Source organism: Sinocyclocheilus anshuiensis, unplaced genomic scaffold, assembly GCF_001515605.1.
Source record: "Sinocyclocheilus anshuiensis isolate Anshui unplaced genomic scaffold, SAMN03320099.WGS_v1.1 scaffold807, whole genome shotgun sequence".
Classification (NCBI taxonomy): domain Eukaryota; kingdom Metazoa; phylum Chordata; class Actinopteri; order Cypriniformes; family Cyprinidae; genus Sinocyclocheilus; species Sinocyclocheilus anshuiensis.
The window spans coordinates 638,577-653,557 of NW_015551077.1; the positions used below are offsets into that span (position 1 = coordinate 638,577).

The following is a 14,981-nucleotide window of genomic DNA, read 5'->3' on the forward strand; positions in this document are numbered from 1 at the left end:
ATCAATGGGAATCGGCCTAATTCTGCCCTGCATGCGTTATTGGTTGTTTTTCTTTGTAGTTTTAGAATCATTTTGCAGAATTCTGTGTGTAGGGCTTCTGTTGGATGTCTGTCCCATCTAGTGTAGCTCTGATCACTGAGTGGACCCCAAACCTCACTTCCATACAGCTTGATTTAAGATGCATCCAGAATTTGAGGGATATTTTATGCATATTAATAATCAATGGGAATCGGCCTAATTCTGCCCTACATGCGTTGTTGGGTGTTTTTCTTTGTAGTTTTAGAATCATTTTGCAGAATTCTGTGTGTAGGGCTTCTATTGGATGTCTGTCCCATCTAGTGTAGCTCTGAGCACTGAGTGGACCCCAAACCTCACTTCCATACAGCGCTATGGGCTGAATCACACTAGCAAAGATTTTACACCAAATTGGAAGCGGCATTTCAATATTTTGGATTTTTTTCTTGATTGCGTATAGAGCTCTTCGAGCTTTATCTTTGAGAGCATTCACTGCCAAACTGAAACTCCCCGATGCAGTGATGATCAGGCCGAGGTAAGTGTACTGCATCGTGTGTTCTAGGGCGGTGCTGCCTAGACTGAACTGAACTGGTCTTTTTGAGGTTTACTGCCAGGGCCCAGTTCTGGCAGTAGTTCTCCAGCAGGTCTAGGTGTTGCTGTAGTCCCTGTGGGGTGGATGACAGCAGCACCAGATCATCTGCGCACAGCAAAAGCTTGATGTTTTTGTCTTGTAGAGGGAGTCCAGGGGCTGTAGACTGTTCCAACTGCACCGCTAATTCATTAAAGAATCAAAAGGTTTTTTGAAATCGACAAAGCATGCAAATATTTTTCTATTTTTGGTGTGTTTTCCATGTTTATTGATTAGGGTGTGTAGGGTGTAAATGTCGTCAGTCGTTCTGTGATTTGGAAGGAAGCCAATCTGACTCAGGCTCAGGACATTGTGCTCGTTAAGGAAGTTTACCATTCTATGGTTTAAAATACTGCTAAATAACTTCCCCAGATTACTGCTCACACAAATGCTTCTGAAATTATTAGGGTCCAATTTGTCTCCCCTCTTATGAATAGGGGTAATGAGTCCTTGGCTCCAGATGTCAGGAAAGGTGCTTGAACTAAGTACAGTGTTGAATAATTTGAGCACAGCTTTCTGCAGTTCAGGTGTGCTGTGTTTCAGCATTTCACCTAGAAAGCTGTCAGGACCACATGATTTCTTACATTTTTGGCTTCTGAGTTTGTTTGTCAATTCTTTATATGTAATTGGGAAGTCAAGTGGATTTTGATTATTTTTAATTGTGTCTTCATAAGTTTGTAGATTTTGTTTGATCAGATTATAATTGTCATCGAGTTGTTTTGGTGGGATTTCTTTATATAAGTTTTCAAAATGTTTTGTCCAAATATCTCCATCTTGTATTGGTAGGTCTTGTGGTTTTGTTGTGCTCAGATTATTCCACATATCCCAGAACTGATTATGGTTTATTGAATGTTCTATTTCTTGTAAACTTTTGGTCAGATGGTGCTGCTTTTTTGCTCTAATTGTGTCTTTGTATTGTTTTAGTTTTGAACAGTATTCAGTTCTTATGTCGGCGTTGTATGGTTCTTTATGTTTCAGATTTGATAATTTTCTAAGTTGTTTTCTTAATGTTTTGCAGTCTGAGTCAAACCATTTTTCATCTTTTGTTTTTTTTGGGTGAATTTTTTGCCTTTCTTTTTCAATTCACTTATATTTGCTGCTTTTTGAAATATGTAATGATTTCATTTGTAGCCAAATTAACACCATCTTTAGTTGTTTCAAATTTTTTATTCATAAATATACTGATTAGATTCTTCAGTTCTTCAGAATTCAGGGCTTGGATAAATTGTTCTGTGCTGTCTGGAGTCCATTTGTATCTGTGCTGGACCTGATACATTTAGCAGGTTTCCAGCTTGTTTTGTTCTGGTGTGTGATTTGTTTTAATATAAATGTTAGTTTGGTTATGGTCAGAAAGTGGAGTTTGCTGTTTGACAGTGAATGCACTGAAGGAGGACGGGTCCATGTCAGTGATGGCATAGTCAACTACACTAGCTCCAAGACCTGAACAACACGTGAACCTCCCTAAAGAGTCCCCTCTGATCCTGCCATTAAGTATGTACAGGCCTAAAGCTCGGCAGAGGTGCACTAACTCTGAACCATTTTTATTTACAGTTTGGTCAAGATTATTTCTCGGTGGAAGTTTTCTTGTGAGACTCAGAGATATATTCATTTCCCTTTGGATCTATGTTATCGGGTTCAGATCCAGTTCTTGCATGAAAGTCTCCACACAGCAGCACATTTCCCTGGGCCTGGAAACGGCTGATCTCTGTGTGGATTTTGTTCAGGTATTCCTCAACATGGTAAGGGGATTCTGCTGGGGGAATATAGATGACACAGAGATATATGTCAGTAGTTGAAATGCCAATTTGGTTGTTTAGTTTTAACCAGCAGTGAAATTTTCCAAATGTAATAGAAATGTGCTTGGCCAGAGCTTCCCTGTACCACACCAGAATACCTCCCGAGTCTTGTCCACGATGCACTGTACTTAATTTAACTGAGGGCACAATTACTTCATAGTAGCCTGAGGGACAGTAGGTAAGCGCATCATTTCTGCACCTGGTTTCGGTGAGAATGATAATATCAGCATCTTTGGTATTTTTCAGAAATTCTGGGTCTGTGCTTTTAGTACCAAAAGTTGAAGAATGAAGACCCTGGATATTCCAACAACTTATATGAAATGAACACATTAGTATTATTAAAGATAAACCTATTTTGTAAGACAGAGAGAAAATAACCTGTGAGAATGTACAGTATATGGTAAACAATTTACATTAGTGCATTTTTGTGTTTTTTTTAGTGCATTATTTATTTCTTTTTGTCAATCTTAGCGCACTGTGTTTGTGAATATTGTCCTTATCTGTTCAGGAGCTGGTTGCACAGTGTCTGCAGCACATATATAAAAGTCCGACACCATAGAGCCCCCCCACATATCAAATCACAATTTAACCCCATATATACATACAGTATATATATATATATATATATATATAAAGAGAAATATCCAAGACATTTTTTTTAAATAACTGGCAACTCCATTAAGATGCCAAATACATGAAACAACTCCTTTTGATTCATAACATTTTCTCTGAGACAGATTTTTATGATTCATTCTGAGACAGAAAATTATGATCCAGCTTTTCTCAAAGTAAATATTAGCAAGCATCACTCTGTTGCGTATTCTTGTTTCTTATTATCAAAGCAGGAAAGCAGATTTGTATTAGAGTAAATGACATAACTTTTCCATGCACATTAATTTTTACATTAAAATTGACATGTACTGTATGTATACCGTAACTGGTTACCTTTGTTCTACCACTAGTTTACTTTAAAAGATCCTGTGGTATATTTATTATTTATTTTGTGTGTGTGTGTGTGTTTATGAATGTTCCATGAGTCTCTTAATTTCCATAAGCTATAAAACCTGTGTGCATAATATTCATAAAAAGATGCTTAAAACGGTTTAATTAGAGTATGGCTTGTCAAACCAGAGGACATAGCCATTATTCGGAAGTAAAATGTAAAAAATGTCCCCTGCTACAATGGGGACGTCTGGTTTCCACTTCAAAATGACCAAAGTCTGAGTGGTCACTGTGGTAGTTTGGAAGCGGCCACCGTTCCTCTAATCTACCCGGCACAGACTTTCAGACTTGTCTTGATCTTTAAACAAGCCCAAAGTGATGTCCCTTTGTAGCTGAGCCATGTTCCACCGGCTCTGGCTGAACAGGGCGTCTCTTCGCAGGGTGTGAAATGTCTGGACGCTTCCTCTATCCCTGTCATAACTGGTGTGCCCTGATTCCCTCAGGCGCTGTCAGTGGAGGAGCTCAGTGAAGACTGGCGCTCTCTGAGAAGCGTATCCAGCCAAGAGACCATCTGTCATAGCGAATAACTGCGTGACAGCACAAACACAGTCCTACCTCACTAAAACCCTGACTAGCACTGGGAACTGATGGATATGAGAGCTTGGAATTGAAAGAACTGATCATAGGGGAAAGGAATGAATGAATAAAGCAAACGATCATATACAAGATTATTACTAATGCTACCTTTGAAATAATAAGTATTTAGGTGGTAAGTGGTTTTATATGATATCTAGCTGATCCAAACTGCTAGGCTAATTTATCATCATTAGCTCTTTGAAGAGCTCGATTTTCTAGCCGGTGGACCTGGTTTTCACCGAAAAGTCAACATTTAGTTAGTTATAGTTAGTATAGATGTCGTAACTGCACCTGTTACGACATCTATGTTACGACATCTACGTGTTACGACATCTACGAGCAAAAATGACAAAAATTAATTCAAATTACATATGGTAGGCTACTTACCGGGGACTGATGTGTTATCGGAGCAACCGTTGAGATTAATAGAAGTGCTAACTGCTAATGCTAACTTTGCCCAGTTGGTTAATTTGTGCAAAAACCAGCTACATGTTCAAAAACATTTTATTATTATTATTTTAATTAAGACTGGTTGTGGGCAGTGTTATTTTAGTATCACTGAGATTCTATAATTGTTTTTAATAATAATTTTCCATTTTTAGTCATTTTGTTGTGTTTGTCATTTTATTCTTTCTTTTCTTTTCTTTTCCTTTTTTCTTATTCTTTTTTTAATACGTCTAACTGTATAGTTAAGCATGGTTTTATTGTAGTAACAGTGTAGTAACCATGTTTTTTTTTTTGGCGTATTGATTACCATTTGTAGGCTATAAGCACAATTTTACTACAAATACCATGGTTAAACTATGGTTAATAAACCATGGTTAATTTGTGGATTCCATGGTTTAACTATAGTAACCATGGTTTTTTGCTTTTATTTGTAGTAAAACCATGGTTAATTTTCGTAATTAATTTTATTTAAATTTTAGTTGTACTAAATGAGAAATGTTGCCTTGGAAACTATAACTGAAATAAAATAAGTAAATGGTTTTATATATTATTTCATTTCAGGTAATGTTTATTTTATTTCAAGTAACGAAAATGTTAATTTCAATGTTTAGTAATTTTGTTGTGTGTTTTTATTTTTTTATTATTCGTTTTTATTAAAAACATGTCTATATAACTTGTATTTATTTATTTTTATTTCAGCTTTATTTTTAGTTTAAGTTATTTTTAGTTATTTTAGTACATCAAGTTAAAATAAATGGAAATAAGAAATGTTGCCTTGACAACTAGCTAAATAAAAAATTATTTCTTTCTTTCTTTCTTTCTTTCTTTCTTTCTTTCTTTCTTTCTTTCTTTCTTTCTTTCTATATTTCTTTCTATATATTACAGTTGAAATTATTTTATTTCAAGCAAAAAAAAAAAAATGCTTCAGTTTTATGATAATAAATACCCTGTGGGTTCTCTTCTAAAAGACACACTATTTTGGCTGGTTTTTAATTGTACCAAAACCGCTTTATTTGTACTATTTCTATTATTTTTTAAAGGGGTCATATGATGCGATTTCAAGTTTTCCTTTCTCTTTGGAGTGTTACAAGCTGATTGTGCATAGATAAGTTCCTCCCGGAGAGTATCGGGTCTCCACTCTCAAGCAGCTGGTATCAGCTCAGATCCCAGATGCCATACCAGATCCTGAGCTCATAGGTAACATATAATGCGAAGCATCTGTCGCTAATATTAGAGTGATTATGATTATAATATTAGACGACAGTGTGGCATTAATACGGTCACATTTCAGATTATTACAGTGTTAATAAACTGATTAAAAAGACTAGCCTTTATTTATAATGTTATAATCTGACGTGGACATCAAAGTCAAATTAAAATAATTACAAGTTACTCGGGTAACAATATAACGGTTTCATTTTGGTTTTATTTAGCCTGTTATTTTAAGCCTTTTTATATGTATTCCTGTAGCCGAAATAGTATTTTATGTTACTAGTGCTTTTTTATTTTACTTAAGCTTATTATAATTATTATAATTTTTTTACCATGTTATTATTATTTTACTAGTGCTTATTAGTTTTTATTGTTATTTTTATTTGGTGACTATCTTTTCAATTTCAATAACTATTGATTAGATAATAGTACTTATTTCTTTGCTAATAGTTACTAATCAAAGGTAAATATTCCATTGTTATATCAGTATACTGTATGCTAACAAATACTTTGAATTCTTTGTGATTCTGTGGTTCAGATATTATAATCAATATTATAAAAAACTAGTTTGTATTCCAATATGTTATACTAGTACCAATTACAATTTTGCTAAAAACTGTTCATTGGGTAACAGTGCTCTACTTATTTCCTAGTTACTAATAACTGCCCTATTAATTACTAATATCAATTCCAACTTTACTAGTACTTATTTATTCAATACTTATTTAGGTACCTATTCATGTGTCATTGTATATTCCAACTGTTATTTATAACATTTCTTACATTTTGTTTTAAACTTATGTTACAACTAGCCAGAATGGCTTTTTATTTAAAAAAAACTACATAATGTATGTTATAATGCATTAGATCTTTTCATAAATAATTGTTACCAAAGTTAAAATGCATCATATTTGCAGATTTCCTGCTACATCTGTTTTTTATTGATTACTTAAGATGAATAGATAAGTATTAAATATATTCTAACTGTGCGTTCAATTATTCATGAGCTTATACAATGCATTATAAGGTGCATTACAAGGCATAATTATAAAGCATTATATATTTGAAGACATCAAGTAAAGTATTACCAATCTAATAGGATGCAATATTACGGTTTACATAGTAAACAGTCAAATCATTTCATAAGTGTTTTTTTTTTACATTATCAACAATTTATAACTAATATAATATAAAATAAGGGACACATTATCTTAGGTTTATATTATAAGTCTATTAGACTTTTTTTTTTTTTCCTTAACGGGGTGGAAATTTTGTATCTGTCATTTGTTTAAAAAGTTTCTGTAATATATAATAGAATATAACATAATATATATAATAGAATTTAAGTCAACAAGCTGGAACTATGACTTTTAAAAACATAAATGTGTCCCTATAGTGATGAAATCTAATAGTGATGAAATCTAAAGACACTTCGAATCATGTTTCATGTTTAAAAAAAAAAAGAAAAATTAATAAATTCTGGGAATAACCCCTAGAGGAATCTTGACAAGATTGCAAACAGTTTTCCCAATATCTTTATGCATTACAGAATTAGTGTACTGTGGCAGAAAGTTAAAGGATGACTTGACTCTGGAGTCCTATGGGATTCAGTCGGGATCCACTGTGCACATCCTGAGAAAGTCTTGGCCTGAGCCTGAGATCCATCCCGGTGAGTCGTGTTTACGTTCTGCAGTGGAACACAAAAGGAGACATCAGGCAGAATGTTCATGCTGCTCTTTTCCATACAAATGAAATTATGTACAGATGGACACTGGCAAGCTCCAAAAATGCACCATGAATAGAGTCCATTATTTATTCCTGTATGTTCCTCTATAGAGCCAGTGGACAAGGTTGCAGCTGCGAGGGAGTTTCGTGTCTTGCAGGCAGCTCTTCACACCAGCACTGCATACAGAGACTCGGTAGGTTGACTTGACCAGCATTGCTGAACACGACCGTCTGAACGTGCTGCTGATTCTGGATCCTTGGGAACATGTTTGAGTAGCTGTTCACTCATTCCAGGTGTTCAAGATGCTGAACAACAAGGAATCCCTCGACCAGATCATCATCGCAACACCTGGGCTGAGCAGCGATCCTGTGGCTCTAGGTATGTTTACAGGCAGAAGTGATTTGTGATGTGAGGCGTGTTGAAGACTTACTCATGTTTATTGACTACATTTTAAGGGGTTCTTCAAGACAAAGACCTCTTCATACAATTCACAGACCCAAACATGCTTGACACGTAAGTGAGCATCATTACATACAACAGGAAATAGCTGATTTCCTTTATGAACTGCCCAACCTCATCCATAAATAAATAAACGAATGAATGAATGAACAAACAAACAAACAAATAAATAATAATAATATTTATTATTATTAGTAGTAATAATTATAAGAAAAATAACAACAAAAATAAAGTGTTATATTTAAAATAATAATAATAAACAACAACAGTAAACATAAATCAGTAATGTTATTAATGATGAACTAATAATATTAACATAATCATTAATAATAATAATTAGCAATTGTTATAATAATAATAATTATTATAGTAGTATTAATTATATTAATTAAGTATTATTAAGTTTTTTCTTATTAGTAATATTAATAATAATAATAATAACAATAATAAGAAAAACAGCATCAATGATCATAAACCAGTAATGTTATTGTTAATTTACTAATCAATATTAATATAAATAGCAATTAATAAATTATTTACAATTATTAATTATTTATTAATACATAATTAACAATAATCATCATCATCAATCAATAATGTTATTATTAATTGGTAATAATGTAATAACAATAATTTATTAACTAATATAATAAAACAAATAATTTTTGTAATATAATAATAATAATATATAAAATAATAATATATTATAATAGAAGTATTGTTATTATTATTAATTAATCAGTAATATTATTTAATAGTAATTATAATTAATATTACTACTACTACTACTACTACTACTAATAGTAATAGTCATAATAATAATAATATTATTATTATTCAATGTTGAAATAATAATAATACAATATATTTGTTAATAAATTTATATTTAGGTAGAATTCATATTTGTTTCATTTCAAGCACTTAATCATAAGCAGTCAAGTTTGTCTGGTACTGTATGTCTTTATAATAATTAATCACAATTAAATTATTTATTTTGCTTTTAAAACGACTTTCCATTTTGGCTGATGTCACATTATAGTAATATAGTAAAAAGGGGTGTGAATGTCATATTGTGTTGACTTCTGTTGAATCTGAGGTTTTATTGCCTCATGAGCTTAACTGTCTCACCAGATTGGCCAATTCCCACCCGGCACTGGTAAATGCCATCATCCTGGTGCTGCACTCGGTGGCTGGCAGCGTGCCGCCCCAACAGAGCGCCAGCTCCTCCAGAAACGTGTCTTCTAGCTCTTACAGTGACATGCCAGGTGGGTGTCCATTTAAACACAATTTAAGTGAAAAATTGCCCACCATTTACATAATGTGACGGGTCATTTTGGTGATCCATAGTAGTTTTCATGCATAAACTTTTTTTTTTTTTAATCTACAGGAGGTTTCCTCTTTGAAGGCATGTCTGATGATCGTTTCATGGCTGGAAAAAATATTTATGGACGGTAAATTTTCTCAAGTCACTGGCCATTGGCAGGTGTGGCAAAGTGTTATACTGTATACAACCATTCAAACGTTTGGTGTAAAATAATTTTATTTATGTTTTTGAAGTCTCTTCTGCTCACCAAGGCTGCATTCATTTGATCAAAAATACAGTAAAAACAGTAATATTGTCTGATGATGATGAGGACTTCCAGTCGGTTTGTGATGATTTACTGTTCTTCATTAGGAATAGTGCATTAACAGTATTGGATCCTAAGCCAGTTTATCATCTGTAGGGGAATCGCAGTGGGCCGTCCACTCTTGCTAGTGGTTTGGCCGGCATGAGGCCAGCTTCGCTCGGTTATAACGGCGCCGTGGGCCCCAGACCCATCACTCAAAGTGAGCTGGCCACCGCTCTGGCCCTCGCCAGCACCCCTGAGAGCAGCGCTGTTACACCAACTACAGGGAACCAGGTACAGGACACTTCAGCAGAGTACACTGCCCATTACTGTGTCCACCCAGAGTAGGGTTGCAAAAAGGTGGAAACTTTCCAGTATTTTTTGGAATCTTCTGGGAATTTTGGGAAAGTTTCCGGATATATATATATACACACACAACCAGGCCTAAAATTATAACTCGTCAAGCACCAAATGCGCATAAAGCTTTGGTCAGTATATAAAACAGTGTTATTTGTCAACAATATTGGGTAATTTAAAACAGTACTTTAAACAGTATTTTAATAGTAATGCGTTACAATATTGCGTTTCTGCATAAAAAAGTAACTAATTGCGTTATCTAGTTACTTTTTATGGAAAGTAATGCATTACATTACTTTTGTGTTACTTTTTGTCAAATGGGCTGGGGTTTTTAATAACAAAAAAAAAATAAAGTTATATTTTTGGCAACTGTAAAGGCCCTTTCACATCAAAATAGAAATTAGGGCTGATAGAAGTGCCTTTGCACCTCACCCCCAATTTCTCTCAAACAGAAGAGGTGTCGGTGACTATGTTTCCATCCACCTATTTTTATGCGCATTTTGGAATATCACATAAAAAAATGCTGGATGCAAACACCAAGATGCACATACATTCTAAAAATGCGCATTAAAAACTTATGCGCACAATTGAGTAGAAAAACTTTTTATCTGATAAGAAAAAAGCTACGATGGAAAAACATTTACCGAATAAATTCCACCATTCGCATTGAAAAAGTCATGTGACTTTGCGCTATGAGACGGGATAACTTGACTAACCAGCGGACCGATCTTGTTCACAGCATCTGTATGTTGTTTTGGTCGTTCTGAAATGCCTGAGGAATGTCTGTCATCAAAGTGGTTATAACGGCGCCGTGGGCCCCAGACCCATCACTCAAAGTGAGCTGGCCACCGCTCTGGCCCTCGCCAGCACCCCTGAGAGCAGCGCTGTTACACCAACTACAGGAAACCAGGTACAGGACACTTCAGTAGAGTACACTGCACATTAGTGTGTCCACCCAGAGTTGTTTGTACTATATAAAGTAACGCAAAAGTAACGTAACGCATTACTTTCCATAAAAAGTAACTAAGTAACGTAATTAGTTACTTTTTCATGGAGTAACGCAATATTGTAATGCATTACTTTTAAAAGTAACTTTCCCCAACACTGTGTATATACAGTATATATATATATATATATATATATATATAAAAACACGGCCTAAAATGAATGGTAATAATATTTAAATTTAAAAAACTACGTTTCATGGCTGGAAAAAATATTTATGGACGGTAAATTTTCTCAAGTCACTGGCCATTGGCAGGTGTGGCAAAGTGTTATACTGTATACAACCATTCAAACGTTTGGTGTAAAATAATTTTATTTATGTTTTTGAAGTCTCTTCTGCTCACCAAGGCTGCATTCATTTGATCAAAAATACAGTAAAAACAGTAATATTGTGAAATATTATGAAAAATGTACAATAAGTGTTTTCTGTTTGAATATATTTTAAAATGTCATTTATTTCTGTGATCAAAGCTGAATTTTCAGCATCATTACTCCAGTCTTCAGTGTCACTCGCTCCTTCAGAAATCATTCTGATATGCTGATTTGCTGCTCGAGAAATATGTATTATTATTATCAATCCTGAAAATAGTTGTGCTGTTTCATATTTTTGTGGATATCATGATTCATTTCCCCCCAGGATTCGTCCATAAATAAAAAGTTGAAAAGAAGAGCATTTATTTGAAATACATATCTTTTGTAGCATTATAAATGTCTTTACTGTCACTTTTTGATCAATTTAATGCATCCTTACTAAATAAAAGTATTAATTTCCTTCATCTTTCTGACCCCAAAATGAAGTTAATTTTTAAAAGCATTAATTTAATAACACTAAAATGTAATCTTTAGCAGAACTCAAAATAAATATTACTTTTGCATATCATTTTGTGATGCCTAAATTCACTTGTAGCATTTCTAAATGACAGATTTTATTTTTTATTGATTTAATCAAAGCAGTATAAACATTTAGGGTACATTTACATTACAACAATGTACTGAAAACAGAAATGTTTTTCCTTTGTGTTTTTGAAAAAGTTTCGCATACAGCCCCCGTTCACACGGATCGGCAAAAATGACGAAAAATACTGCATTATTCATGCCAGGCCAGTAGATGGCGATGTCACTTTGCAAAGAAACACTACGCGCATGCACACATATAATACACAAGTGCATGACGTCACCGTTTTCAGGTTTCATTCAAAATTTGTGTTTTTGTAGTTTATACTGAGATGGTAATGGTATCATTTTCAAAAACTTGCACTTTGAAACCCGTTTACATTTTCACCCCCCCAAAACGCTGTTGTCTTGTAAATAAGCGGCCAAACGCATACAACATTTTCCATTTTTAGTTGAAAATGATGTTGTGACCCCTTAATGTCAGAACTAGTTAACAGATAATAATTAATAAATTAATTAATGGTAATAATTGTTATCAGCTGGAATTTAAACATCAGTGTTTCTATGATGTTTTCGATTTGCATACACTAATTTAAAAAACGAATATGTCTGTGACAGGGTCCCTCTTCAGGAGTGTCCCCAATCCCTGCAGGCACTCCTATAACCAACGACCTGTTTAACCAGGCACTGCAGCAGGCCCTGCAGGTGTCCAGCATGTCCAGCTTACACGTGAGTAACCACCCGACATACAGAATCATCTTTATAGTTTCCGTCATCAGCCCTTCAAACATCTCAAATAGAGATGTCGCAGAAAATGCATGCATTCTTCCTATGACTGCTAGCACAGCTTGTGCACGAATCCTATTGCTTATTATTATATGCAGTGAAGTCTGAACACAATATCATTTTCGTTTTTAAAGTGGCATTACTGATTCTGGATCGACTATGTTTGATAATGTTTAGAATCAGTGGCAGTCGCAGCTCCAGCAGCTGCGGGACATGGGCATCCGTGATGAGGAGCTCATCCTGAGAGCCCTGCAGGCCACCGGCGGAGACATCCAAGCGGCCCTGGAGCTCATATTCGCCGGAGGCGCACCATGAATCACTTCTCTGAAGTAAAGCGTTATTGTGATGTTACAACCAAGGCAGATTTACCACTACATTTTCAATATTTGAACTACCTATTTGATAGTGAGTTATTTTTAATTGTCTTTTATTTTTAGATATGTACATTGAATGTGGTGCTATCAGCTTTTTGAAGAGTAGTTTAGGGCCCATGTTACAATGTATCACTTCTGCTGTGCTAATATACTATGTTCAGCTCCGTAAATTTTGATGTTCAGACAATCATTGTTACGGTTTATTTTGTCATGAATTAAAATCTTCCTTAAAAACCATTAAGCTTGTTGCTCTGTAGTTGTGTGCAAGGATTAAACTTGGCAAGATGTGGAAATTCTGCCTGTCTATTTTCCAAATGCATCTTAATGATTCATCCATGAATGTTATATTTAATTTATTTTTGACCTCCTAATTTTCAATTAAAATGTCATACTCCAGCTTGATCGTCCAGTGAAACAACAGACTTCGTTACGGTGAAGGTGACAGCTTTTCAAATGGAAATTAGTGCATAAATCAACTTCAGCAAAATAAATATCCAAACACCTAAAGTTACATTTTTAAATTAAAATGTATATATTAGATACTTTCTATATTCTTATGGAAACAAGCAGTGATAGTTTGCATTTACTACAAGATTTGATTGCAATTTATTTGCTTTAGGTATAAACAATAGTAAATAATTAATAGGTAAACAATCAACAATTCCCTCATAACAAGGCTACAACATTCCCAATTTTTCTACAGATCTGATTATTTTGTACATCTTATGTCAGTGTTCTAAAATTAGTCAACTTTTATGACAAGAAATCCTGTCACTTTGGTCAAACTATCTATATGAGCCTTTTATCATCAGTATCAATAACCTGTTATGTTTTTATGGGCTTGTTTATCCATGAACTTCAGGTCCAAGTAAGAAGCTGTCTGTGTGAACCGCCATGCTATAGGACAATGACCAGGTCAAACGTCTTATAAAAGCCTTTGCCACAGTTTCTCATTTAGACCTTTTCCAGCGATTCCAGTGTCCATTTTTGTGGTACAACATGGCAGAGACGAGTCCTGTGCTTTCTGTTCATCCTTCGAGTTGCTTGGTTGATGAAAAAGTAGAGGTAGAAGTGAAAGACTTGCCTGCCGATTCTAAATTCACTCTTCTAGAGTCACTCTGAAGATGGAGACGATTGGGAAGCGTTCGGCCACTACACCAGCGACTCCTCAGGGAGGTACACTGCTTCATCTTAAACTTTCATACAATCACTGTTTTGTTTCTAAAAGCTTTCTCAATCATGAAAGGATTTACTTAATTATTAATACACAGTTTCCAGAGATGAAAGTCTTGGCGGGACATTTGAGGGGGTTGAAGCCATGGGTCTGCTTTGGAGTATGAGACCTGTTCCTGAATGTAAACCAGGTCGCCGGTGAGTAAGTAAAGCGAGAGAGATAAACAACCGCACCACCCTTTTTTTTATTGCATGCACTGGTAATGAACTTCAGATTTAAAGGGACAGTTCACCTTAAAATAAAATTCTGTCATCATTTACTCTCCATACGTCGTCCCAAAACTGTATACTGTTATTTATTTATTTTCTGTGTAAAACAAAATGAGAATTTTATCGTAAAGGTGCTCACATTAACAAAATTTCGTGGGAATAAAAGGTCCATTGTCAATATAGTGCAATAGTCGGGTTACAGAGGCAAAAATGCAATTAATATTCTTCTTAGGGAAATTGTTAATATGCTTTTGTTGAAGCCATAACTTTGCAATATTTCAACTCATGTTTTAAATCAGGGGTGTCAAATTCAATTCCTGGAGGGCCGGAGCCTTGCAGAGTTTTGTTCCAACCCTGCTCCAACACACATACCATGTAGTTTTCAAATAAGCCTGAAGGATTTGATTAGCTGAATCAGGTGAGTTTAAATAGGGTTGAATCTAAACTCTGCAGGGCTCCGGCTCTCCAGGAATTGAGTTCGACACCCAGTCATGCTTAACAGCAGAATCCATTGTTAAAAACTACATTACCCACGATGCTGTAAAGAAATTTCCACCAATCAGAGAGCTGCAGTGAGCAAATCGCCCAAGTAGATATAACTGCAGACCAGAGATCTCCAAAATGGGGCGTGAACTCCAAAAGTGGGCAGGACCT

At 34.7% G+C, this 14,981-nt stretch overlaps 1 protein-coding gene and 1 pseudogene across 1 annotated transcript; both read left to right on the forward strand.

Moving 5' to 3' along the window:
* Positions 1-3,780: 3,780 nt before the first annotated feature.
* Positions 3,781-13,108, forward strand: LOC107662472 (ubiquitin-like protein 7). Its single transcript, XM_016452514.1, has 14 exons — positions 3,781-3,822; positions 3,885-3,954; positions 5,575-5,661; positions 7,226-7,345; positions 7,513-7,595; positions 7,696-7,780; positions 7,858-7,915; positions 8,993-9,126; positions 9,249-9,269; positions 9,479-9,507; positions 9,586-9,649; positions 10,623-10,735; positions 12,343-12,453; positions 12,688-13,108. Exons 1-14 carry the CDS (start codon positions 3,781-3,783, stop codon positions 12,823-12,825), a joined length of 1,155 nt encoding a protein of 384 aa, XP_016308000.1. The 3' UTR covers positions 12,826-13,108.
* Positions 13,109-13,883: 775 nt separating this feature from the next.
* Positions 13,884-14,981, forward strand: part of LOC107662473 (acyl-coenzyme A thioesterase 4-like) — a 6,255-nt pseudogene continuing 5,157 nt past the window's right edge.